This window comes from Crassostrea angulata, chromosome 8, assembly GCF_025612915.1.
Source record: "Crassostrea angulata isolate pt1a10 chromosome 8, ASM2561291v2, whole genome shotgun sequence".
In the NCBI taxonomy this organism is placed as follows: domain Eukaryota; kingdom Metazoa; phylum Mollusca; class Bivalvia; order Ostreida; family Ostreidae; genus Magallana; species Magallana angulata.
The window spans coordinates 1168865-1196530 of NC_069118.1; the positions used below are offsets into that span (position 1 = coordinate 1168865).

The 27666-nt window shown below is 36.8% G+C and overlaps 1 protein-coding gene across 6 annotated transcripts; it reads left to right on the plus strand.

Moving 5' to 3' along the window:
* The first annotated feature begins 446 nt into the window (after nt 1–446).
* On the plus strand, nt 447–27271 carry LOC128158418 (cyclin-dependent kinase 17-like). 6 transcript variants are annotated; one of them, XM_052821235.1, is made up of 17 exons: nt 447–527; nt 907–1077; nt 11090–11211; nt 12037–12114; nt 18393–18509; nt 19651–19707; nt 20228–20342; nt 20589–20683; nt 21134–21196; nt 21360–21483; nt 22182–22242; nt 22480–22539; nt 22738–22941; nt 23266–23308; nt 23803–23893; nt 25083–25160; nt 25623–27271. In XM_052821235.1, the coding sequence occupies exons 2-17, from the start codon at nt 954–956 to the stop codon at nt 25652–25654; spliced, it is 1464 nt and encodes a 487-aa protein (XP_052677195.1). In that variant the 5' UTR covers nt 447–527; nt 907–953; the 3' UTR covers nt 25655–27271. The 6 variants fall into 6 exon arrangements, with proteins under 6 accessions (XP_052677195.1, XP_052677191.1, XP_052677194.1 ...); XM_052821231.1 differs by lacking the exons at nt 447–527; nt 907–1077 and adding exons at nt 5261–5576; nt 8337–8749; XM_052821234.1 differs by lacking the exons at nt 447–527; nt 907–1077 and adding exons at nt 5690–6407; nt 8337–8749.
* The last annotated feature ends 395 nt before the right edge of the window (nt 27272–27666 follow it).

A 27666-nucleotide genomic window follows, 5' to 3' on the forward strand; every position in this document is an offset into this window, starting at 1 on the left:
GTAAGAGTGCACAGTAGAGGGTCCCCCAGAATGGGAGTTGATAACGGAGACATGTGATCTAGCTCTGCAGTAAGGTGTTGTGCATACTTGTATGATAGAGGGTCCAACAGAAGGGGGGGGTGTTGATGACAGAGACTGGGGAACTATTCAAGCAGTGAGCTCTAATACACAGTCTCTGTAGCTGGAACACTGTGGTATCTAGTGTCTGTGGTGACCGTGGAACACTGTGGTATCTAGTGTCTGTGGTGACCATGGAACACTGTGGTATCTAGTATCTGTGGTGACCGTGGAACACTGTGGTATCTAGTGTCTGTGGTGACCGTGGAACACTGTGGTATCTAGTGTCTGTGGTGACCGAGCCAGCAGGCCAAGACAGAAACAGGATCACTGGATCGTCAAAGTGCTGACTGGCCGTTAGATGTAGTACCGATACATCCAATACAGGAATCACTAACTCTACTTGTTTTGATGTTGTAGAAATGGTACCGTACTCAGTTTTCGTGGTGGAGTGACTTCATCTGATTCAGGTAAGGAACAGCACCAACCAATGTCATAGGATTGTTATCATTCTTTTTTGACAGGCATCCTTTTGAAATAAACGATATTGATCTTTTCCTCTCCCTTGGTCCCTTAATTAAATCTAAGACAGCTCACCACTTGTTTTTATTATTCTTTGTCATTGATTCAAATCCAAGGAGGAGAGATTTCATTTCAAGTATATGTAAAAGAATATATAATAATGAATTTTTTTTTTAGATTAATTGAGAATCTTCTGTATTAAACACTAATGCCGTTTGTCTATGAATTTCCCAAAGTTGTGAACCTCTTTTGACCACACTCTTTGAATATTCTTGTACACATTGCTCATTGTATGTATCTCAGCTGACTTTTAATTTGTACTTCCAGAAGTCCCATGCTTCCCAGTACTTTGGTAACCGTGGAAACGTAAGACAATGATCAAGCGTCTGAAGCGACGCCTGTCTCTTACGTTCAGGGGAGAGAACAACATCGAGGACAGCTTCGCGGAGCTGACCACAGAGGAAGGAGAAACCAATGGGGTGAAGGAAAACAAAGCAGGTAAGGGTCAAGGTCAGTCAAACCTAAGGTCAAGGACAGAAGAGAATAGGTGAGGCGTATGCATTCTAGTACTGGGAAGAAAATGGTACACCATACAGCTTAGTTCTCCAATGCTAGAATGTATTCACAATATTTTTTTTTCTTGAGAATTAAGTTTGATGAATTATTTGCGCTCCATTGTCATCAAGTGGCTCTGGGAAGTTTAGTGAACCTTAAAAAGATTGGGTAATCAAAAAAATTAGCGATGGAAACTAACTGTAAACAGATAAGTATTTGATTCAGAAAGGACAAGGCACTGGTCATTGGTGGACATCACATGTAAAGGTAAGTATAAAGAGGTTTAGTTTGAAGTGACCCAGGATTCGGAGCTGAAAGGCGGAAGTTCAAGGATTTCAGTAACCAGTGGAGAAGAAGAAAAAAACATTCAATCATCAACAAAAACCACAAATGATTATTGAAAAGTGGTTCCTTAGAAAAGGAAGACATGAAAACTTTCAAAGTATTTGAAATGAAGCTGAGATGGTGCAGTGCTGAGTCTCGTAATAAGACCTCGGTGAAACAGATCTCCGAGTTTTATGACCAGACAAAACTGATGTATATCTCACCGGCCATTGGGGTCTGACAGGACAATGACTTCATCTATAACACAGTTTAGACAACAATGGTGAATATTTTGCTGTCCTCTGAAGTCTCACTGGACAATACTGAAATATCTCACAGGTCAGACAACACTGGTGCATATCTCGCTGGCCACGGCTGTCTGAATGGACTGTCAAATATCTCACAGGTCGGACAACACTGGTGCATATCTCGCTGGCCACGGCTGTCTGACTGGACTCTCAAATATCTCACAGGTCAGACAACACTGGTGCATATCTCGCTGGCCACGGCTGTCTGACTGGACTCTCAAACATCTCACAGGTCGGACAACACTGGTGCATATCTCGCTGGCCACAGCTGTCTGACAGGACTCTCAAATATCTCACAGGTCAGACAACACTGGTGCATATCTCGCTGGCCACGGCTGTCTGACTGGACTCTCAAATATCTCACAGGTCAGACAACACTGGTGCATATCTCGCTGGCCACGGCTGTCTGACAGGACTCTCAAATATCTCACAGGTCAGACAACACTGGTGCATATCTCGCTGGCCACGGCTGTCTGACTGGATTCTAATATATCTCACAGGTCAGACAACACTGGTGCATATCTCGCTGGCCACAGAAGTCTGAATAGACCATCTGAGTAGTCTCAGACATCTGAATAGACTACCCGAGTGTAAATGTCTTCAATCTCAGATGTCAGACCAGACTTTCTTTGTGCAGATTTTGATTAACTGACAAAATTATCTAAGTACAGATCTCAATAGTCTCAGAAGTTTGATCTAAAATCTCAGTACAGATTTCAGTAGTCTGAGAAGTCTGAGCAGAATATCTCGGTGCAGATTTCAATAGTTTGTGTGATATCATAAGCACCCAGGATAATTAATTAATAACCAGTGAAAATCTCAATACATAATAACTGTAATATATACGAATATCATTGAAAAATTCATTGATAAGTGACAAGACATGATCAATATAAAACTCACTGAGAAGACTTAAACATATAACCAGACCAATGCAGTGGGTATCTTGGTTCTTTTTTCATGATTATTCTGACATTGATTTTCTGATGCTGACAAAATTTGGTAGTAAGAAGTGCACAACTGAATAACACAATGAATAAGACAACAAATTTGGCAGCAGAAGTTTCACCAAATGTAAAATTAATGCAGCTTTTCCAGAAACCCAGTGGTGAAGTTAGCTCTCGATAGCAGAGTTGGAGAAAACTTCATAATTACATTTGCTGTGTAAAGTACTTCTCTCTGCTAAGCTAGCTGTGTACAAGCAGAGAGAGCCTAAATGTAAATTGTCAGTTTTAATTTAGTTACAATGGCTCTGAGAGGCAATACTATAATCTTGTTTCACAAAAGCTGAAAATTGATACAAAACAATTAACGCGGTTATGCAGGGAGCATGTGCTCAGTTTTCATCAATTTGTCGGGGTAAAACGGCTTCACTTTTTCAGGTTTTTCTTCAATGGAAGAAACGTTAAGTTTTATTGGTTTATTTGTGTTCATGTTTTCCCTCCTAATAAGCTGAAGTGACAATCACTTGAGTTTACAATCCCAGATACCTGGAGGTAATGTGCATGGTTTGTTATACTGGTTTATAAATGGCAGGATTTCCAAGTGGTGGAACAAAATGTTCGCTGTTAGATATTGAACACATTTAATACGAGATTGCAACACATGTCTTACATTATTTATGATCAGTTTTGTATAGTTCTTTACATTTGTTCCACGGCAATATGAAGTATTAATATTGATTGTTGGATTTTCAGCAATCAAATGATAATTTCTTCTTTCTTATCAGGATGGATAACTCTTACAGTTGATGTAAATGTATTGTTTGGAGAGTTGCTTCCCTTTGGTTGTTTGTAACAGATAAGGTCATTGTTCTGTGGGAAGAGAGACATCTGGGAGAGACAGAAGTAGATCATTGACATCAATCCAAATCCCTGCCATCAATACCCAATGAAGAGGTTCGATAACATGCAGAATTCCCTCTGAATCACATACTGCTACTCCTGTCTAGTGGTATCAGGAGTTTGGAATTGAAACCCTTGACCTCTGCAGTTTAATGCTTGAACAATTACCGGGGTATATCCTCAAAGCAGGAAGGAAGTTTGTGTGATTGACTTGGACCAGGTCATTGTTAACACCAGATTCTGCTGATAGAGCCAGCTCACACTGAGTTAATGCCCTGTACTGTACTCGCTGGACAGATGGTGCCCCTATCATATATAACCAAGGACCAAGATATACAGTGTACAAACATGGGAACAGGATCAGCTAGTTCTACATCTACATGTTTACTTCTAAATTGTCGTACATAATCATGTCCCACAAGTTATCATGAGAGATGCATGCATTCTGTATCCTGTTAGTACACACATCCTGAAACAATGTTTCCAAGAATTCCAAAAATTTCAGCTGTCTGGTAAATAAAATGGAACTTTGACTGGACTGATGATCCTGGACACTAAAGCCATTTACTGTTACAATGGACAGTTTAACTTTTCACAAGTTTATGTAAGGTATGACATTGGATTTTGAATAACATTGGAATATGGATATAAATTGAATGCTTCATAGATTAGGAACATCATTTTATAAGGTCAGTGCTCCAGGTTAGTTACGTTACGTTAACTCTGACCACAAGTCATGCAGTGTCGTAATACAGTGTAGCAGAGATGCTGACAGCAAGCATGGCTCTAGAAGTTGGATTTAACTTGTTACACATGAAATGTCACTTTTAGTATTATAGAACATCTCAATTCTGTAGTAACTCTTGGATTTAGCTGGACATTACAGGTTTTGATGCTGGTTAAATTAACTCTAATGCTATGGAATGTAGTTCACCAGTGAAGGTTGATGGGTGAAATCTTGATGTTTAATCAATTGCCTTTGAACTCTCAATAGGTCTCTGCTCTGAATTCCAAGATTCTCTCTCCTCTTATAATTCTGTAGATAATTGTGCAAGAAGAGGTATAGAGTAACAAGTGGAAAGGTTCTGTCTCCGTGCTTCAATTAACAGTAATGGAGATACATCCCTGACCCCCGCTGTGTGTACTCTATGGGTCCGATCCCCTGACCAGATGTGTGGGAGCTGCCCCTGTGGGGAGCCCCTCAGATTGAATTTGATGATTACCTTATCACTTCCTGTTGATACAGCATCTGGTCTGTTATCAGGTCCGAGTCAGTAATCTTCTCTCAAAGCTCCATTCACAAAGAGTGGCGCCATGTAAAACACGGAATCAGAGCATCAGGATTGTACTTCCTGACCCTAGCTTCCCAGACTCTGAGGGAAACCAAGTAAAAGGGTAAACCTAACCCTGTCTTATTCAATTTGTAATAAGGTATTTCACAGGTATATCATAATTGATATACATGTATTATTGTCCTGTTGATATTGTGACCGTATACTGTTTCTGTTCATTATAGCGTGGAACCCATCAGTATGAACATGATTTCTCTATGATTTCTACACACATCAGCAAAGGATGAGTTCTCTCATACACACATAACAATGCTTGTCACTTTGCACAGTGACCCTCAAATGAACACTTTCAAATAAAATTCTTGGAAATTTTTTCTAACTTTAGACTGTTCTCTGTAACCAGTTTGTACACTATGCCAGATGTAAGGTTCTGTCCTAGTTGTTTAATTTGTTGCTGAATTACTAGATCACCTGCAGCCAGCAAGTTTTCAAGCTTTAGCATGACCTGGACTTCCTCATTTTGACTTTGATTGAAAGTAGTTGCCATGGTTATGAGGAGGTGTTTATTACCGGGGTTTGAATTAGGAGCGGAATAGTTTTATTATTTGGAGCAGGAAGTGAGTCTAGATACAGAGGAAATGAAGTTACACCTGGGCTACAGCTTCAGTGCTACCGTAAGTGTCCGTGATCTACACCCATGTAATGACAAGTTGTAATACACTGCGTAATGGCATGTAACCCAGGGGCCTTATGTTTGGGAGGTGTCAGAATTCGTATAATGTGTAAAAGAGCTATCAGCCATTTAGTAACGTCAGTAATTCATTCTTTTTTTTGCATTTCATGTTTTTATTTCTGATAAGGAAATTATTTGGCACTGTAGATGATTTCGGCAGTTTTGTCAAAATGTTTCTGTGAGGTTAGTGTGATAATTTCCCCAGTTCAACTCGTATACATGTTAAGTTGCATGTCGCGGGAGACTCTGTTGATTGCACCCAAAAATTATGCTGAACCTGATAAAACCAACAAGAACTGCTGACTTGAGAAGATTATGTCAGAATTTTTTTTTAGTTCCATTTTGATAATTTGATTCTGGCTTATGATATGAGTATGAGAGCCATTATTTTTCGTTACATCACCGATGATACCCCCAAGATCAACATGAACTTGTAGAATATGAATTAGAGTGCTGAACCCTCTTGTGTGGTAATATTAAATATTTGTAGAGTAGGCTCTCTGATATAAGTTCACAGTGATAAGCTCGGCTAGTGGCGGGCTGTATCGGTTTGATTCCGTGTATCATTAAACGACTCGGAATCGTGAGGGATTCCTTTTTCCTAGGGAAGTTATCATCCCCCACGTGCCAGCTAGCAGTCAGAGCTGGGAGGATTACATTTCAGGATTTGTCATCTGTGAATGTAAAAATTTAAAGTTTTAGTTTTTGTGAATCCCTGTTCTTAAAGGATATACTCCGTTTTTCTGATGGTTTGAAAAATCATTACTTTAAGGTATTTGCAGATTTGATAATTTTTAATGACACACCTCTCTCTCTCTCTCTCTCTCTCTCTCTCTCTCTCTCTCTCTCTCTTTTTCTCTCTCTCTTTCTCTCTCTCCAAGGTATTCAACTTGTTATTTATTATGAATGCAATCAGTTTCAGTCCCAAATACAAAGAGTTATTGATTGTTGTGTATGAATTGTGGGGGATGATGTTAGAATGGTGATAATTTTCTTGTTCTGCAGCAGCGGCCTATAGTCCTTGTTGTGATTGATGATATCAGCTTCATTCCTAGATATCTTGTCTGGGGCCATTTTTCCCATCAGATAGGAGACAATTCTCTGTAATAGGCACGATAACTCCCATTACACGCTGTAATTTGTCATCACAATTTGTCCTGTCTTCTCCAGTGTAGTGGATTGCTGCATTAACGGAGTGCATCAATGCACCGATTGGGTGTACACAAAGTACAGTCGAGTCATTAAAATATCAGGTTTTGTTTTCTCCGGAAGTCGGTCCTTGGTATTACGGAAAACAAACAAAGTGCTTATTGCTTAGTTTATGTATGAAGTGTGCAGGGCTCTTGAAGTGACTGGTGTCCGGCTCATACAATAACAGGCTGGTTCTCTCAAGGAGTATTTTGACAAGGGATATTTTCTGTTTTATTTTGGTGAAGATGTAGAAGGGAGTTTTAAAAGAAGGAACTCTCATTTTTGTAGTATTGACAACATCCTTTCAACGACATAGTAAGTGTATGTAATAACTATCAAATAATTCAGATGCATAGCTTAGACCCGAGGGTTTTCTTTTCTTGTAGTAGTTTGTGTGTACCTTCATATTTGCTTTTAAGAAAAAAACTGCTACTGCTGCAGTAAAATCTCGGATCTATCATAGGCGTATTTCTCACATATTACTCACGTAGCTGAGGTTGAGTGCTAGTGGTTCAGGAGTTTGAAATATTCTCTAAAAAGTTTTCGCAGAAATTAAGATATGTCAATAAAAAATGAAATCTGTGAGGAAAATGTGAAAGATTGTGATAAGGATAATTTTGGTACTGGGGTAAATCATGTGAATTCTGTCCGGGTCAAGGTTGGGTTCTAAAAATGGGACAGACCTACCGAGGGCAAGGGGGGGGGGGTGCCTCTACACCCAGACCCATGTCTTTCTAGAGGTCTCCTCAGTACAGTTGCAGGTTAGGAAAAAAGGGAAAAATGAAATTTTTGTCTAGAAGATCTAAAGTTTGTTTTGCTCATATTTTATTTTAGTGGAAATTATATAGCCTAGGGATGAATTTGACATCCTGAAAGACAAATCACCAAATTAAATGCAGTTATGCATTCAGACGGATATTATAAAACTTTGTGTTCAAATGGTTGGATAAAGGTTTTATGTTGCAAACTAACTGTTGTTCATTCAGAATCAAATATTAGGATTTTAGAGGTTTTGCAGTAGGTTTTCATATATTCTGTAATAATTCACATGACATTGTTTCAAACAGTTCCCTTATTTAGCATATCATTGTAATGAACATGAGTTGTTTGCTTCGATTTCCTGGTGTACTATTCCTAATTTCTTCCTGGTTGTGGCCTCGTGAATTGGATATAAAAATATGAGGGTTATAGGGGGTCTCATAGTCAATATGATATTCCAACTGGAATGCAAACATTAATTAAAAGGTTCTGAACAGTACATAACATGTATCATCATTTCAAAGGTTTCTTTATATTCAGATGTCTTTGAAATTGAATCTATCTTTGTTAAATAAGAAAGGAAGAAAAAAAAAACGTAGAATAACTGCTTAATAATTGAAGCACTGATATGCTTCAGGCGGTATTTATCAGTGAGTTTGGTTCCCAAAGACATTTCAGTCAAAGGGACCAAATAATGACTCACTGTAGCATCAGAAGCCATGCAATCACTGCTCATACATGTTCTTTGCAGCTATAGAAACAAAGGAAATTCAGTAATATAAAGACCAAAATAGGCCGGCAGGGTTGATTGGAATCGATGATGTAGATATTAAAGATTAGCCATGTCTAGAGACAGATTGTACCCTAATTGACTGCTCAAGTTCTGTGAATAAAATATGAATGTGAAGGCTTTGCAGCATCAATTCGACAACAACTTGGCCCACAATTCATGTCAGCACCAACGCAAAGTGATTAATTTACAAAAATTGGACAAAAAACGGCAGATTAGCCAGTCTCTGTCGTGGATTAGTCGGATAAAACAGCGGCTGTGGGGACGCGATGGAAATCCGACGGGAGGAAGCCAGAGCAGCAGGAGGAAATCTTCTGCAAAGGAGGAGGGAAAGGATGAAAAGTGTTCCACCCTGCCTCGAAATGTCCGTCTAGGTAAGTGTGGCATATAGTTCTATTGATCCATAGAAAACCAGGATGGTATTGGTGGTAAGTATACGGGGGGAGGTTAATGTGAGTGGTGTTGGTCATAGTGAGAGAGCAATAAATTGATCTTTATGGGTACTATTTAGTATTAAAATGATTGAAACTGTGTACTATGGCAAGATTTATAAATGATGTCCCTTTTATTGACATACATCTTGGACTTTTTTGCATTTCAGGAAAAGCTTGATTCATCCTTATAAAGCAACCCATTCCTTACACAATGCTGAATACTTTCATTCATTATGTTCATATTTTATACTTTCTCAGAAAACAGCCCATTGCAATTCCCCCTTGATACCACACATGTACAGTGTCTGAATTGTCCACAATTTAATGGTCTATAGGCTGTAGATTCCTGTACACCAATAGACGTTTTATCAGATAAATAACTATTACATTATATATAATATTATTCAAGTGATAACTGGTACATTTCTACAAATTTGAATCCATTTTCTTAAGATATAATGATTTGACAAAATATTGAACATAAATTGCAGTAAACTTGATTGGCATTACTGTATTCAGTGTTTATAACATGCTGTAGGTTAATATTACATGTACTTTGTACAGAACAGCTAGCATTGTCTGACACTAATTCCCATCTCGCCCAATTGATTTCTGATTCTCTCCTAATTAAGCTAGTTCTGACAAATATTTTATGCTTCCGATTCATTTTTATTAGCCCAGACAAATATATCCCTGAGCTTGTGTCAATAAGCATCTAAAGATTCAGAGAAACGTTAATGAAAAATAGAAATGATTTTGTTACATGGACCGGACCCAGTATGTGTTTTCTGAAGCTGTTTAAACTCCCAGGATCTGTGGTGGAGTTTGCCGATAGTTTCCTACTTATAGGAAATCCTAGAGCCCACCGTCCATATTGGAGACATTGAATATCAATAAATAGGGGACCGAGTTACTCCCAGGTTTATTGGTTGCAATAAACGGGTGATCAGGTTTCTTTATTGAGCGTTTATACAGGGAATTCCTCTCAGGGTGGGTTGTAATATCAGCAACTCTCAGGAAGATTAAACTCATATTGGGGACCAGTTCCACTTGTTCTAACTGTGCAGCCATTACTGACTTCAATTCAGTTTCTAATTTGGTATGATATTAAAGATCCATCAAATAATAAATTGTTAGTGTGTACAGAAAAAGTACCCATTTATAAATGTATTTCTCTTTAATATTAGAGGTCTTGTTACCAAATCGTTTATTTTTAGTCTGTAAGTTCGCCAATTACCCAAGATGATAGGAACAGTGTATTGATAAAAGTCTATTTTTCTTTTGTTGGCATATCAAGGTCAAGGTCATTAAATGTTGAAGGTCAAATCACCATAATTTGACTTTGCTTAATATTCAAGATTATACAAATAACTGAAATTTCTTAGATCATTATTTTGTGTGTACAAACACCAAAGGAATAAAAGTATTTCGAGTGATAGAATTTATCAAGAAAATTTTCAAGTTTATCCCAGAAATTGTATAGCGTGTTCAGACAGTACAGTTAATTGTTACTGCAGTATACAGTTAGAACAGTTTATATAAGATGTGTAGAAAAAAATTTAAATGCACTTAACATTCTTCGGAGAAAAAAGTTTTCAAAGGTGAAGAATATTTTTGTAAACCACAGAGATGCTGGGCCTAAAATAACCGGCTTCGAGCTGGCTTATTCAGCGTGTAAGGGGCCCTGTGGTGTCGGTAATTTAATATAGCTTGTAGGTAGTACTGCAGGGTGTTTGATTCAGATAAAAACCAATCTGAAAACATGTGCTTCAAAAAAAAAATTCTGCTTCATCCCTAACTCTTCTTTATCTCTCCTGGGGCTCCAAAAGGGGAAAGATGTTTATCACAAAGTTAACAAAAAAATTAAACAAGAAAAAAAGAAATGAATGACAAATACCAATTTGTAGAACTTAAAGGAAGTTCCTCAATCAGAAAGACCAATCGAATATCAGTACAGTATTAGTCATTGGGCCTAGTGTTGAAAACAGGGGGTGACTGCCCTTTATCTAGGTCATAGAAATTGTAAACACCATGCATTTAATCCATGTCTATGTTATAGGCTTACACAAGAAAATTACAGCCGCACAGGTTTTTTTTTTAATTTAAATGTTTATAAAGCCATATTTCACTCCAACTGAGGAGAGGTTATATATGTCAGTATCATAAAATTTATCAATACAAGAGTCTGTAAATCATGTCCTTTTTGAATTTTTTAAAATGTTCTCCTTGTTTTTGTGATATTTTTCTAATTTGTCTGATGTGGGTCTTTATATATTCCAGGTATTGTACATGAAAATCCTAGAATTCTGTCGGATGGCGAGAGTGAAGAAATCTCAGGAACGTCTAGTGAGGACTATGTCTCCCCGGTTAAACTACGCAACCGACCGCGACGAGCGAACGATGTGAGTAGTGTTGACTTGTCATCCAGTGAATCTGTCCAAAAAGATTATTTATATCAAATCCAAAAATTTTAAATACAAAAAGTTGTAGATTTAACGTTAATTGTTGAATCATTGGTACTGAGATTCCTTGTTAAAACGCAGGGAAATCATGTCAGTGTAAAATTCGGAGTTGAACCCTTGCAGATTTTAATAAAAATATTTTCTGACAGCTCAGTAAACTATAAAAAACTAAAACAAAATTTTATCGCTCCAGAGTTAACGTCCTCATGATTTAATACAAAACGACAGCATCACGAAAATAAGTACTTGTATAAAATAAGAAATCTACAGTTTTTGTGTATAAAATAAGAAATCTACAGTTTTTGTGGATAAAATAAGAAATCTACAGTTTTTGTGTATAAAATAAGAAATCTACAGTTTTTGTGTATAAAATAAGAAATCTACAGTTTTTGTATAAAATAAGAAATCTAGAGTATTCGTGTAGTATTATTTCTGTTGAGTTTGTAGGTACCCATTGCCCAAAAATTTCCGTCCCAAACAAATTAAAGAACATAGCTTTTATTTAATATAACACATTTTCACTGAAACAAATTTTAATCCATGAATTTATATCCCAGTGAACCTTTAAGCAATTGACATCATCCATACAAATTGACCCCGACAAATTTTGATTATTCCACAGTAATTTTAATCTCAATTTCTTACTGTGTAAATCACATCTTGCTGTAGTAAGTCAATCTGATAAGATTTAATCAAATGAATGTTGAAGGGACTTTTGAATAAAGTTTAGAAAATTCATAATTTTCTTTTTTTTATCTGTTACAGTCACCAGGTATGGAGGGCAGACATGACTACATTTCTCCCGTAAAGTTACGCAACAGGCCCCGCCCAAGTACCAGTGATGTAAGTGTCCAGGGGAATTCTGGGAAATGCACATTAGTATACATAATGAAACTGATTGAAAAGCTAGAAGTATATTAATTTTTTTAGATACAAAGTAACTTTGGCTCATACACTCTTCCAAAATCTGTATTGTGAGAAGTGTTTATCAACTTTATAGTAACTGTTACAATATATATAAAATATTACATGGCATTTTTATTTTGCATCCTATATTACACCAAGGTCGCTGTATATCCACTCAATAGCTGTTAGGCTCGAGGGCTGATATATAGCGATATAGGGCTAATATAAGATGTGATATAAAAAGTCATATACTGTGGTTTCATTAATATTTAAGGGTATCAATTTTCATGGATAAAGAGAAAATCACAGTTTCAAGGATATGTAAATTCGTGGTCAATGACCCCATCAATACAAAATGTTAATAGAAACTGCATTTCAATGAACATTTAATTTCGTGGATAAACTAAAAAACGAAATCAACGAAAATTGGTATTCAACAAATATTGATGAAACCACAGTAATCTCTAAATACAGTTTATGTTGTAAGCTTCATTTACTTATACTTAACTTGAAATGTTTAAAATATACCTTAAACCTGGATAATTTTTCATTGTTACCTTATATAATTTTAGCTTTTCTTCGGGATCTCTTTTACATTACAAAATATTCAATATGTAGAAATTTTAAGTGGTGTTGTTTGCTATTTGAAAATCTTAAATTGCAAAAGTGACTGACGGAATTAAAAAAAAAACTTAGTGTACACATTTTCTAAAATGTTGTTACATGCAGGATGATTACATGTATAATGGTTGTTAGTTCCCTCGGCTGATGTATAAAATGTTAGTGTGGGGTTTTAAATATTTGATCATCACAAAATGTACAAGAGTTTTCTTCCTGTTAACATTTCCGTGTTTACAGAGCATCAGAATTAATTGATTTGTCTCCATTCAGAAAATGACCCATTATACATACCAGTAACTTACTATATATATCCACCTAATTGTCATAACTTTCTAGCTTTGTGAATTACAAATATATCTAATGTACATGTAAAAATAAGTATTCCATTCTTATAACCCATCTGCAATGACTATTTATTTTCAAGTACATGTATAATTGAATTCCATTTTATATATTAACAAGATTAATTAAGGACCTTCAGGGTACAAACAGATGGTACATTGTAAATGCCCACATAACGTCATTTACATGTAAAACAAAGATGCACTAAAGAAATAGAGTTGCCTGATTGAAAGGGTTTAAACAGAGGCCTATCTATGTGCACAGAGATACTCTGACACATAAATAACACACTAGTCTGATACATGATAAACATCAATACTAAAGATTGCTAAGTGAATGTGAGAATTAGCATCACTTACAAATTTTGAAATTTGGCTAACATATTTCTGGCAGAAGTGAACTATATGAAAAAATTATGATGAAAGTTTGGCGATTTTGATTATATATTCCCCCGATTTGATGTCAAACCATGGACTTACGGATTTAAGTACTCGCATAAAATAAGAAATTTACAGTACCGTATTTAGTGAATTGAATTTCATCAGAATAAATATAACCAAACCTTATCTGCTTTTATTGAGATAGTATTGGATCTGAACTGTTAATAAGCTTCCTAATTGAATACTGTAAGTGCAGGGCTAAGTTTGTACAAAGTATTGTGTAAGACTTATTTAATTTACTAAATTGGAGTTAATTTAGTGGAAACTCCCAGAGAACCGACCTCTGACCCCCTTTTTGATGGCCAGCCAAGGGCTCAGGGTTTCCAGGAGGTGTGACGCCACTGGTAGCTGATTTAATTCTGTGTAAAATAAAAACAATTTCCGAACACAACCCAACCAATCATCCTCCGAAAAAACTCTTAAATAAGTTGACTGGAGTGAAATAAATAGGTCAAGGTCCTATGTTTGACCCCATTGCAGCCTCACCCCCTGCTTGAGGATGTGTAACCCTGACAAGGTCTATTTTAGACTCTATATTTTCTGTCAAGTTTAATGCTGAATTCTTGCCTCCATGCTTATGCTGCCATTGTCCTTGCATTTTGAGGTCGTTTTCCCACAGTTCTGCTTTAAATCTGTCAAAACGCATTAGCACCACATCTTGTGCATGCAATCCGATGCATAGAAGATCAGTCAGAGAAATAGAACATTCAGAAAGATTCTAAGCTGTCTGGAAACAAAAGGATTATTTTGTAGGAGGCTAAGGAGCACTTGATTGGCATTTGATGGGATATGTTGGAGTGTTGATTTAATTATTGGTCCCTGTGATTTGTGGCAGGAATCTGGTGAAGATCATGCTAAGTACCAATAACTGTTGCAGAGATTACAGATTTTAATGCACATTAGTTTTAATAATGAATTGGGTTTGATGTCCACCAAAGGATTAAGCAGTAATTAATAGTCTTTGGAAATATTGACTGGTGATGACTGGAGTGATTAGTGTGGGAGTTTTAATTGATGTCAATATACCTAGGAGTCAGGATTCTGCCCTTTAAACATTAGATGGTGCTGGCGTCATTACATCACCTCTGTAGTTGACATTTCTACTGGGACTATTGCCATACCTCAAGTTCTGTCCAGGACAAACTGTCAGGGACACAGATGATTGGTGCTATTGTTAGTGCTATATGTTGTCCAGGGCAATCATCTCACCATCAAGAAGCCAGGTGCTTGTATATATATATAAAGCCAGAGTGTGAATACTGAGGCTGCCAGGAGTGTAGAGTTACTGTGAAGTGTTGATGACATATCCAGTGGTGAGTGAGAGAAGCTGAGGGACAGGGTGATTGTAGGACCTGTGACACAGATACAGGGGTAAGGCCTGGGGGTGAGGACCAAGGAGGACCAACCAAGTGGTTATTGCTGCCAGTGTTAGACCTACAGACCAAGCTACAGGGGATATACTACACCAGCAGTGTCCAGTCAGCATTGTTCATTCCCTTGAAGAATAGATTGATCGTGACCTTTTAGGATATTGGAAATTGTAAACATAGAGATACTTTCTGTATTGGAATTTCTATAAAAACACAAATTTGTGCGGATCAAACCTGTGAACAAATCTGTCAGCATTGTTCAGTACCTTAACAAGTATTTATATCAGAGACACAGGTGTGTGCTGATCAGGTAGGTCTTACCTGTAATCATCTACCTGTAGACTCGCACACAGGACTCTGACGGTTGTCAATCAAGCACCTGTTTGTGACATCACTGAAACTGAGGGTGAAGAACTCAGAGCAATCAACGAAGGATCTTTGATTGCTCAGGAATCATCAGACAACCTAGAGACATCAGACTCCGAGATCACTGGTAGATACTGATCTATATGTCCTCCGAGACTCGGCCTATAATTGTGTAATACTTCTGAAATCTTAGCACTGAGGCAATTAGGTATCAATGCTGTAATTACTATAGAAAAGTCATAACATATAGCAGCTCTCCTGGGGAATAATGCTCTGAGTTTCAGGTATTGTGTCTGTTGAGCCGATTCTAGAGGCGCAGTGACATTCCATGGTGTTATTACAGAGAGCTCATATAGAAGACAGATTGAAGGCCGAGGATTGTTGATGCTTGTGCAGACATTCTGCTCAGAGAATCTAAATGGATTTATTACACTTGAAAACAATTTGAACATCTTGGTGGCAGAAACCTGTTTCGGTAAAAGAACCAGACAGTTCACTGTGACATCTATAAGACTATTGTAGTTTCGAAGAATTCCAAAACTATTGCTTAGGAAATCTGGAAACTGGCATTCACAAAAAAGATCTCTCACCCAAAGTGCTAATTTGTTGTACAAAGAGGCAGGCAGGCCGCACACTTTTGTAGAAGCCTCTTTATTCAACATCTTGCATTGGTAAACTGAATAAAATGGAAAGGATGTGGTTTCTTGCATAGATGAGGTTTCGCTATTCTTGAGTTTTAATTTTGATACAAAACATACTTTCCATGTGTTTCAATGAAGGCAAAAGGAAAACTAGAATAGAAAAATAGGAAACTGAGATTCAATAAGTTGTCTGTTCATAGGCTGTCAAGAATTTGGCTTTACGACTTGGAGAATTTAATAGAGGGCTTGTATTGTTGAAATGGATTAAAAGTGTACCCTTCTATGATGAGACTGGCTGGGTGATCAGAAATGCCGATTGTCCAGCAGAAACACCGATCAGATAGCGGAAGCAATGTCCGCAAGAACTCACTGGTTCAGTGTTTTACTGTTGGATATGAATCCGAGTCGGATATCAACTCGGATGAGGATGCAGAACTACAAAAAATCCAAAAGGTAGGCCTCTTGTCTGTATCAATAGGTGCAAGACCAGCTGATGACAAGTCTTGAGATGGTACAAACAAGAAAGTAATTGTTATCTTGCAAGGTGTTAAAGAATATTTTTATTGATTTTGTTTGGGGAAGATGGAGCTTTTTTCCAATTTGACACACAATGACAGCCATAGATAATGTAGGTGTTTACCCTGAGCATAGAACGCGGTTCACAGTTTTGTGATCGCAATTCCAAGAGTTTCCCCAAAGTTGCACTTCCACAGGAAATTAAGGTGTGTCATTACACCTTGAAATATTTTCTCAAATCAGCGGAAAATAACTTGATTATGATAGAAAGCATGATGGATAAGAAGTATATATGTCAAATAGGCAAAAAAATGTGCAATTTTGGATAAAAAATTATATTTTCAAAAATTTCATTTAGTAAACATAAACATTTTTTTTTAAAGCCCAGGCGGATTCGAACTCATAATCTGCGGTTCACAAGCCTGATACTTCAACCACTGAGCTATGACGATATACATCTGAATAGATTGATACAAACAGTTTAACAAAACATTAAAATCGCCATCTCCTTATGAAGTGTCTTGGTGTAATGAAGTACCTTAATCGCTCCCATTTCATTTCTGCCCCTTTTGCTTTTGTTGGAAAAATTTAAAACGGTGAATTTAAAACAAATTTTTAAGTTAGTGTTTGTTAGAAAAAGTAGCCATCACACAACCGAGACTGGGCGAATTTAAGATGGGGCGAAAACATTTGCAAGGGTAGAAGGGTAAAAAAAAAATACAGGACGAAAAAATCCCTGCAAACAGTATATAAGGGGAATGGGATACTCGGCATATTGCATAGATTGTTACAAGGACATTAGTATCTTGTCTGTCTCTGTGAAATGTCTGATAATGCATGTAAACTCGAGTCAAGACTCTCAGCAAAACAAGACGAAAAATCTGGTGCTTTAATTAGAATGTTGTATATCTCGGCATTGAAAATAAATGAAGCCTCGACATTGTAATTAAACGAAGCATTTATAAAAACCGTATGGGTGTGTCCTCATAGCTTTGTTTTTTTTAAGCTCGCCCCAGCTGTATTGTCATCATCATGTACTATGAGCGTTGAGTCCCCCCTTTATCATTGAGTACCCCCTGTCTGGCGAGCACACCATTACCAGACACCACCAGATCCCCCCGCCCCACCCATCTCTTCACCACCAGATCCCCCCGCCCCACCCATCTCTTCACCACCGCTTCTGGAGCAGGGAACAGCACACCATTACCAGACACCACCAGATCCCCCCCTCCCACCCATCTCTTCACCACCGCTTCTGGAGCAGGGAACATAACAGAGCCCTTGATTGACCCTGGAATCTAAATGTTTAGAATCTTCATTCAAGAATGTTTCAGATCCTGCCCAGGCATTTCAGACAGGCTCCATTTGTGAGGAGGAAGTGCTAGTATAAACACTGGTCCATCTTCAGATACAGCTGATGTAAACACACCCCCCCCCCCCCCAACCATCTCCCTCCAGTTTATTACTGGTGGTAATAAAGTCTCCCCATGATAGGCTCCCTTGGAGAGAGAGAGAGACAGACAGAGAGAGAGACAGAGAGAGAGAGAGAAATCATTGTAAATACATATTTTTAAAAAAAAAACATTAAAACCCCGACTCCAAGGTCAGAGTGTCCCTTCCTCTTTGTTTGTTTTATCTTGTCCCTGATACAAGAGAACGTGTGACATTTATTTTTTACCCCATTATTTCTGCAATATACGCCAGCGTTATGTAACCGAGGCCTTGCAGCCTTATATCTGTCAGATTTGAGTTTCACATTTCTCCCAATAATCCACATAACTTGCTACCAGGAGCAAGGCATCAATGTAATAAACTTCTCCATTAATTCTGTACACTAAATAAATGCCTCTCATTGGTATGGATTGCATTCTTTGTGATGTTGGATTTTGTGCTTTACAAGAGGGTTTTTTTCTCTGTAGGAGGTCGCCAAGAGACTGTCTTTGCCGGCGGACATGAGACTTCCTGGTCACTTTCTGACTCGACAGAGTCTGAGTCCAGAGGGCATGCTCAGTAGACGCTCGAGGAGGAAATCTCTGGTGAGTCCAATTTTGCATCACCCCACCCCTTACCCCTTTTTAAAATTTAAATGAATTTGTGAACTTTTTGGCTAACATTACAAAATTTTTATGTTATTATATTAGATAAATATATTTTTGAATATACTATGTGGTTGAAAATCATCATGCCATTGGAATTTTTCAATTTTGCATAGAATTTAATTGTGTGAACATTAGTGGCTACCACACTGTAAGGTCCTGTGTTTTCTTTATACCATTTCTTGAATAATGACATTCTTTCTGGTAAATAGTTATTTTGATTCACTGCGGTTGAACTTTACAATGCCATCATTATTAAATTCTGCATAGGATAATTTTCTGTTACAAACTTATACATAATGTCATGTTTTGTTTTTCTGTGATCGCTGCATTTTACAGTCATGGTTATAATTATTCATATCTTCCCCGTTACACACTATAATTGTAACTGTAATCGGAAGGCAGAGAAAGTTGAAGCTTTATTTTTAACAACCGAGAAGATCAGGATTTATTTCTCAAGTCAGGTGTCACAGTCAAAAGTACAAAAATGAAAAGAGAGCATGAAAAAACCCGCCAACAATACTGCCAGACGTTCTGCTCAATTTCCTGAATGAATGGAGGCTCCCCATTACCAAAATGTATCATCTAAAATGAACCCCGAACAGACGATATCCGAGACTGAAGTCTGTAATAGACTTCTCGCTGTAGTCACATGGATACACTGGCTGGGGTTGTCAGTGAACAGACAAATTCAATAAACAATATCACTTTATATAGTAAAGCCCATCTGTTGTTCAAGGGCCGTTGACATTGTATTTTGTTAATGTGACCTTTATTAGTTTCCAAAGACACATAAGCTCTACATCTGATTCAGCGAGGGATTATTTGGTACCTCCACACTGATTTTAAGCTAACTTTACGAATGGAGTGGGTGGTTAATTATCAAAACAATTAAACATATATTATATTGAAATGGTTAGATTTGTTTATATAATGTCTGTCATTTTTTTTGGTCACAGTTATTGAACTCATTCTAGATGAAGTGCTCATTTGACCTCAATAATCCATCAGGGACATCCCATATACACATAACATTTTCTATTGATTATATATGTGTTTATTGTTTATACTTTTATTTCAGTCTGAAATTGGTTTCGGGAAAATAGAATCGTACACCAAACTAGATAAACTGGGAGAGGTAAGTGTAAACAGGTGCTTGTTGTAACAGTGAACACTAACTCAGGTATATTACATATTGTGCAGAAATTTAGATCTATGACCCCCCCCCCCCCCAACTGTTTGTTTGTAATTTGTAAGAGCTTTCCTTGTTTCAAAGAACTGAGCTGACTGTTACAAGGTGTCTTTGTGGTTCAAGTGTTGGATCTGTGTTCTGTACAGTGTATTCAAATGGTTACTCCTTCTGAACAGAGGTACATTTTGGCACTGTGCAAATTTTTACTTATTTTGACTATCAATGTTAAAGACACAAAATTAGAATTATTGGCATAAGTCAGAATCATCAAGATGTTCATTTCTGTTACAAATAGCCAAAATTCACAACCCCCACCCCACCCCACCCTCCAAATAACACAAAAGAAAAAAAATTCACTCTATGATATCAGAGTTTAAAAAAAATTCTTGGTTTTGATGGTCTCTGTAGAACCTCTATAGTTTCTTGTTCGAACAATTGTGTGTTTACATCACTGTGTTAATTTCAGGGTACCTATGCCACTGTGTTCAAAGGAAAAAGTCGACTGACGGACAATTTGGTCGCGCTGAAAGAAATCCGTTTGGAGCATGAGGAGGGCGCTCCCTGTACAGCTATACGGGAAGGTAGGGGTACCAGCTATACACCGGGGACCAGTCTAGTCAGATACTCTCTGAGGACTTGATACCCTTAGATTAGCAAGTGGAATAAAAAAAAAGTCACGATTCATTTACTTATATATAAACTTTAAACACATTTAGAGATCATGAACAAAAATTACAGAATGAGTCGTATGAATTTTGAATTACTTTACGATCCTTCTTTATATTATGAAGTGTTGGATAATGATTATGTGCTTGTTTTGTTTTCAGTTTCTTTACTCAGGGAGCTGAAACACGCCAACATCGTCACGCTTCACGACATCATCCACACCGACAAGTCTCTCACTCTAGTCTTTGAATATCTGGTAGGTCAGACCACTTAGTGGATATAATCAATAGAATGAGTTTACTGTAGAAGCAGAAATATTCGTTGAGAATTAAATTTTGATATTTTTGTAGGCAGTATAAACCAATGAAATTGAATTCATGACGAAGTTAGCCCAAGTAATACAGAGTTGATAAGCTAAAAATTTCAGGGACTACAATAAGACAAAATTAAATTCCAACGAAATTGTATTTGGTTTAAAAACAATAAAATTTAAACGCAACAAAAACATATGCTCCTTCAGTAATTAATGGCATATTGAAAGGGTTTGTAAATTATTCAGTAATTTCTAAAAACTTGAAATTGGGAAAAACAAAAACATGGTCCAATTTTCCTAGATAGTATATCATCACAATAGATAGATAGTATATCATTAAAATTTCTGTGAGGACACTTACCAGGAATTCATAATAAACTTTTACTTTCTCAGGAAAAGGATCTCAAGCAGTATATGGACGACTGTGGCAACATCATGAGTATGTCCAATGTTAAGGTGAGCAAATCTCTCTCTCTCTCTCTCTCTCTCTCTCTCTCTCTCAAGTATTTAAAAGAATTATTGATAAAAGGATTCCACTGGCATGGCTTCTGTAATAAATGACCTGATTTCTATTAATTGATAGCAGATATTTTATGGTCCACCTGATTTCTATTTTTAGATATTCTTATTTCAACTCCTGCGGGGGCTATCGTACTGCCACAAGAAACAAGTTTTACATCGGGACCTCAAACCACAAAACTTACTCATCAATGAACGAGGCGAGCTCAAGCTCGCTGATTTTGGTAAGTTTTCCATAGAAAGTGAGTAAATAGGACCCAAAATAAACTAAAAAGTAAATGATCATATAAATGTATTTTGAAATGGGAAGTTTTTTTGGTCAGCTATTGTAAATTTCAAAACTTTTGGAAAGGTGATTATATTTTAGATATGAAGTGCTTTCATCCACAATTATATTTCATGGTGTCCTATACAACCCATTAGATAACTTTAAAATCAGAAGAAATGAATGAAATTTTGATGCCTTTTCAAGATGTAATCCCGTTTTAGTTTGATCCATGTTGAAAATAGAATCTTGTTCTCTTTACATGCTTTGTAGTGTAGAGGTTGGTGGTAAAGGTTCTCCAATTGTTCCTATCTGAGGTCTTTAACTTTGTTGTTATTTTTTTTGGTTCCATTTAAAAGCTGTTAGTTCTCAGCATTTGTGTTAAGCTATATTTCAGGTCATTATTAAGTACCAGGCCTGCAGACTTGAGCTGTTCTGACTAACATAATACTGTGTTGTAGTTTTGTTTTCATCAGTATTTCAAGTTTAACAACTTACTTTGTTTGTATTTACAGTATTCTTGTTTTCTCCATTTTGATATGCCTTCGTCTCTTGATTCAGTCTTAAAAAGAACCAGATGTATAATTGTGTCTGTGTTTAATTGTATTCTCTGTCTATTGTTTGAGTGTGGACATCCTTTAACTTGATATTTTCCAGGATTAGCTAGGGCAAAATCTATACCAACCAAGACGTACTCCAACGAAGTTGTTACGTTATGGTAAGTCAGGCTTGTGCTGAGTTATCCTCAATGTTGTGTACATTACAGTAATTTGTGCATATACTTAGATTAAGAGAAATCTATAATGATAAAATTTTAAGTTATGTAATCTCTAACAGACTTCAGCAGCTATTTGACCTAGATTTCTTTATTATTGATTGACCTAGATTTTTTTCTGTTATTATTTTGACCTACATTTCTTTGTTATTGTTTAACCTAGATTCCCCCTTCTTTCAGGTACAGGCCTCCCGATGTACTTCTTGGCTCCACGGAATATTCTACCCAGATTGACATGTGGTGGGTGGAACAGCTCTTCTATCATATTAGTTTCTTAAAGTCACCCAATTACCCAGACACAGTGTCACATGCCTTAAACACAAGTGTTATTTTATTGTAATACACTGTAGTTTCTCAAGATTATTTTATCAGAATTAAATAGTGTCAAATAAATTTCAGAGAAATAAATTGTGTAACAGCATGTTTTATATTTATCAGGGGTGTAGGCTGTATTTTCTACGAGATGGCCTGCGGTCGCCCCCTGTTCCCCGGCTCTACGGTCGAGGACGAGCTCTACTACATTTTCAAGATCTTGGGGACACCCACGGAGGAGAACTTTCCAGGAATCTCCAAAAATGAAGAGTTCCTGTCCTACAACTTTTCGCAGTATGAATCTGAAAACCTCATCAATGTCGCTCCAAGGTAGGCGTTTTTCTACCTTATAGTTCCCTCTCTTTTTTTTATAACATATACTTTTTCTTTGATGAAGGTATTAAAAGTTGGTGTTCTTAAGGAGGCCATGTGGTCAACTTTTTACCCATCATATCTACCTTAAATTTTTATTTAGTGAACAACATACTTAGAAGTTTAACTTTAAAACTTGATCTGTGTACAGAGTGGTTCCTCACAAGGAGGAATGGCCACCACCTTCCCGGCCTCTTAAACTTTATATATTTTTCATAATTTATTTTTCTATTAACTGTGTTTTAATTGCTGTTACCAATGTATGGATTCTTGTCTTCTTAGGTTAGATAGTGAAGGACTGGATCTACTGTCTAAACTGCTTCTGGTGAGTACAACTCTTGTGTCCTGGTCTTGTCTCCCTGACCCTTACCACTCATTTTAATTCAGGCTTCATTGATCAAACTACAGGAATACAAAAAATGAAACACAAAGTTAGGAAATATACAGTCACAGTGGATGGATTATAAGTGTTAATAACTGGGTGTTACACATAAATGTACATTGTATTCTAATTCTCAGCTGCATTGCTTTTGATCAACATACAGTCAAACTTCGATGTCTTGAAGTAGATGGGACTGTTTAAATAGTTCAAGATATGCACGTATTTGAGATATCAAGGTTGAAATACTTAAAAAATAAGTGGTTGGGACTTACAGATCACTTTGACATATCCATTGTATTCAAGATATCGGTGTTCGAGATACCGAAGTTCAACTGTACTTTGATATTTCTTGCAAAATTAGCAATTCCCATTGTGTGTTGTGTACTTGCACAGTTTGTATTGCATACACACTGACATTGATGTGGTTCGTATTTTAGTATGAAGCCAAGAGGAGATCATCTGCTGCTGAAGGGATGAGACATGCCTTCTTCAACAGTTTCGGACCAAGCGTTCATCGACTGCCAGACAGTACGTAATGGGGACTCTTACTGCTCTCATAATGAAAACACCCGTCATTAAGGGAAATGCTTTTATGCTAAGTTTTTGGGTTTTTTAATGATAAATCCTTATTAATAGTTGTTATTTGTTGGTATATCTCTGGAAACTGTGACTGATAATACCAAGGCATTGAATGTGAACCTGTTTAGGATTCAGCTCCACTTGGTTAGAAATCAGCTGTGATATTTCTGTAGAAAAAAAATGGAAAATGCTAATGTTTTAAAAAAAAAACCAAACATTTTGCAATTTCAAATATTTCATATTTAAAAAGCCAAATTCCAATATGTGAATGATGTGCCTACAATAAGTTTGTCCTTCACTTTAGGATAGATAGTGTAGCTCTTATCTACCATTATATCAGAATTACAGGCATATATTCTGGGTAATCGGTGATGATTTGTGAATTTTTGTGATAATGTGTGGGTAATTTTGTACAGTTGTTAGTGCACCATTGGGAGGTAAGCAGGTATGACCCTGAACTGGAGGATGATGAGGCTACATCAGTATTATCACCTCTAATGATAACGTGTATCAGTGCGCGTACTAAATATCTAAGTGCACATGTGTGGATTGTGCTCTAAAATACAGTTGCTATCCTAAAGTCCATGCATACTAAATGAGAGACAGGGAGAGAAAGAGATAAAAAGAGAGAGAGACAGTGACAGAGAGGAAGAGAAAGTGACAGAGAGAGAAAGAGAGAGAATGCATTTACCTCCCTTTTTAACCTGGATTTCCAAAGGAAAAACTGGTTATTAAAATGGTTAAAAGAGCGAGCGAGCGAGTGGGTGGGCAGGAGGCTGCTAAAGGGTATCCCTATTGTAGGGATACCTCTTGCTACAGTTTGATAGGAAGTTGTTGCTTTTCTGATAATTGTACATACATGTATATCAGAGATCTGCATACTTCCGGTATGTGGATTTGGATTTTTGATATTTTATGAAAATAATTACAAACTGTTGAACCTAGTTATTTTTGGGTCTAATATTGCAGATAGAGTACCCCATTTCTCTGTACAGGTAGTGTTTATCAATTCAGGGTTTACAAAACTGTTCACACAAAAGACTATCCGCCTTGCTGTCACATTGACAGCTTTTCTCTTGTTCGCAAAATGAAGAGTAATGACGTACCTAATGTATAATCTGTACTCTCTTGATTTCAGCTGTCTCTATTTTTACTGTACCCGGTATTGTTTTACATAAAGATCCTGGAATGAGGTCGTCCTCCCTTGCTAATTCAGGTATGTGCTGTCACAAATTGTTGTACATTATAATTGCTTGATAACTTCATATACAAATCAGCCTAAGGGTAGCCAGGTGTGTAAGGCTCTATCATTGAAATGGTCAAATATTGCTTGACTACTGTATATGAGGTTGTTTTTGCTCTTTATTGTTATATACAAAATTTTGTCCCAAGTTGAATTTACTATAAAAGAAATGTGGTTAATGAAAAGAAACTTGCAGTTTATAATTACCTGGGTTTTAAATTTGCCCATTGTTATGTAGGGCTAATGAGGCCAAAAAATTGAGGTCCAGAATTTTCATGTTTTCAATAATTAGTAAATATGCTTGACTTGAAATGAATATATGTTTGTTAAAATGTAGTTTGTCAGTGGAAAATAATAACTCTTGTTATATATGCCTAGTAAATAATAACTCTTGTTATATATGCCTAGTAAATGCTGGTTTTTTCTTTATTTCAGGGAAAATTCGTCGACAGAGTATGTTATTTTAATGTGGACTGAAAACTTGTGTGATAACAGTGGTGTTGTCATGGAGACAGTCATGTGATCACCATGTGATAAATTTGTAGCTATTCTTTGTTGTGACCTTGTGAATGTGATAAAGATCACCATAGCAACCAATGCCCCGTGGTCATGTGATGACATATTTACCCAGAAACACCCACACTATGGAATGAGTGGCACTTTTAGGGAGAGATCTGATTGGACAGAAGTACACAAGTTTTACGCAGTCACTTTGACTGTTTTATCTAACCGACTGCCCGTCGAAGGAATCAAGATCTCCATGTAGAAACCAGCACAGCATATCACGGACACTACTTAGTCGTCAGGGCTAGCATTGCCCCCGTTGGAGGCCTCACACACTGTAGTTAGGTTCTATGGGCCCTTACTTCTGTTGCACCTCTTCTTGTATTGAACTGTCTTGTCACACCTCATGAAGTCGATAGCCATCTGACAAAGGACCATGCCTCATCAACCTCATCCTCGACCGGAATCAGGACACTCCTCACTCAGACCAAGCTAATTCGCCTGCCTGTTGTTTTGTTTCCAGGAATACTCTGTGATGAACTGTCCCCCGTGTTAGTTCACTCTAAGATCTCCAGAAATAAACCTGAGTAATTCAGGTACTACAACACGACAGTGGGATTATTAGATTTATTTGATAACCTCTGATATTAAAGGCTGAACTTGATACACATATACTGAATGGCTCAGTTCTGTGGATTATTTTAATGGACATCCTGACGATCTGAAAATGTAATTTTTAATTCAGTGAACCATTGAGAGATATCTTAACATGGGGGTCTAACATATTTTTATTTACAAGATATTATTTAGCTCTGTTTAAACACGTTACAACCTGTGTGACACTCTGGTGTAATTTATGTCTTGTACCCGCAGTTCTCTAATGATATTGACTTCAAGATTCAGGGTAGTTACACGAGTGTTCATATCAAGAGTTTTTCTGAGTCAGTTCTTATACCAATATGTAATGATTTGTTCTCAGAAAATGAGATGAAAATGAACTGTCATATGATTTATGCCCCCCCCCCCTTTAATGTTTAGTATTGTACTTTGTAACTTGCTCTAAATGAGAAAAAAAAAATATAAAGAAAAAGAGATAAAAAGAAGTAGAACCTAGAATTCTTTGGTTTCTGGTGAACTATGTACAGCCTGTTACCTGGAGCAGTTATTTGGTGTGGAAAATTGTGTCAAATAAGAAGGAAAAAAATATCTCAAAATGTATAAATGTTGACAATGTCTTTGATTAACGGACCGAAAATTTTGTTGAGTTATTTTCTTTTTTTTCCAATATGATAATTTATTTTCTGAAGCACAATGTATCTGCATGTCACATTTTTTTTATACAGATTGGATTGATTTGCCAATCATGACATTTCATGTTCATGTAAAATATGAAGATATCATCAGCTGATGTGAAATTTCACCATCAATTCATGTATTCATATTTTTTTTCTCTCTGGTGCCTAACGTTCATTTTGTCAGTGCCATTTTTGTATCAAAGGATATCAGGTTGATTTTGTAAGCATTTAGCTGTCATATATTTTACTAGGATATTAATATGCATTAAATTAACTCAACCTGAACTGCTGTGTTTGTTATTGTCATTTGTTATTTGGATAGGAAATCTACAACCAAGGCTTCGGAAAAAAAAGACTCAAAACATAACATGACATTTCAACATCCAGTTATTTCGTATTTGGTTAAATGCTGAAAGCTTCAAAACTATATTACTTTCATCTGTAATTGGGACTTTATTATAAAATACTGTAAACGTTTTATATTTGGCGTGTAATGTATTTGTTTTTGAACAAATTGGTGTGGATTTGAATTGGCTTAGATTGAATATTCCTGAATGAGACTATTTTTATACATATATACATGGCATTTAGCGATGTGCTTGATTTAGCAGAAGCCGCATTCTGCCAAAAGCACTGAATAGAATACCGTTACACAGCCAAATTTAGTAAGTTTTCAGTAC

What these genes read in the sequence shown, in the direction of transcription:
- LOC128158418 (XM_052821231.1), top strand. Translation starts at nt 8,482, where the DNA reads ATGAATGTGAAGGCTTTGCAGCATCAATTCGACAACAACTTGGCCCAC. An exon ending in CCCGCCCAAGTACCAGTGAT is followed by an intron (nt 12,115 to 18,392) that starts GTAAGTGTCCAG and finishes TTTTCTCTGTAG; the next exon opens with GAGGTCGCCAAGAGACTGTC. An exon ending in AACTAGATAAACTGGGAGAG is followed by an intron (nt 19,708 to 20,227) that starts GTAAGTGTAAAC and finishes TGTTAATTTCAG; the next exon opens with GGTACCTATGCCACTGTGTT.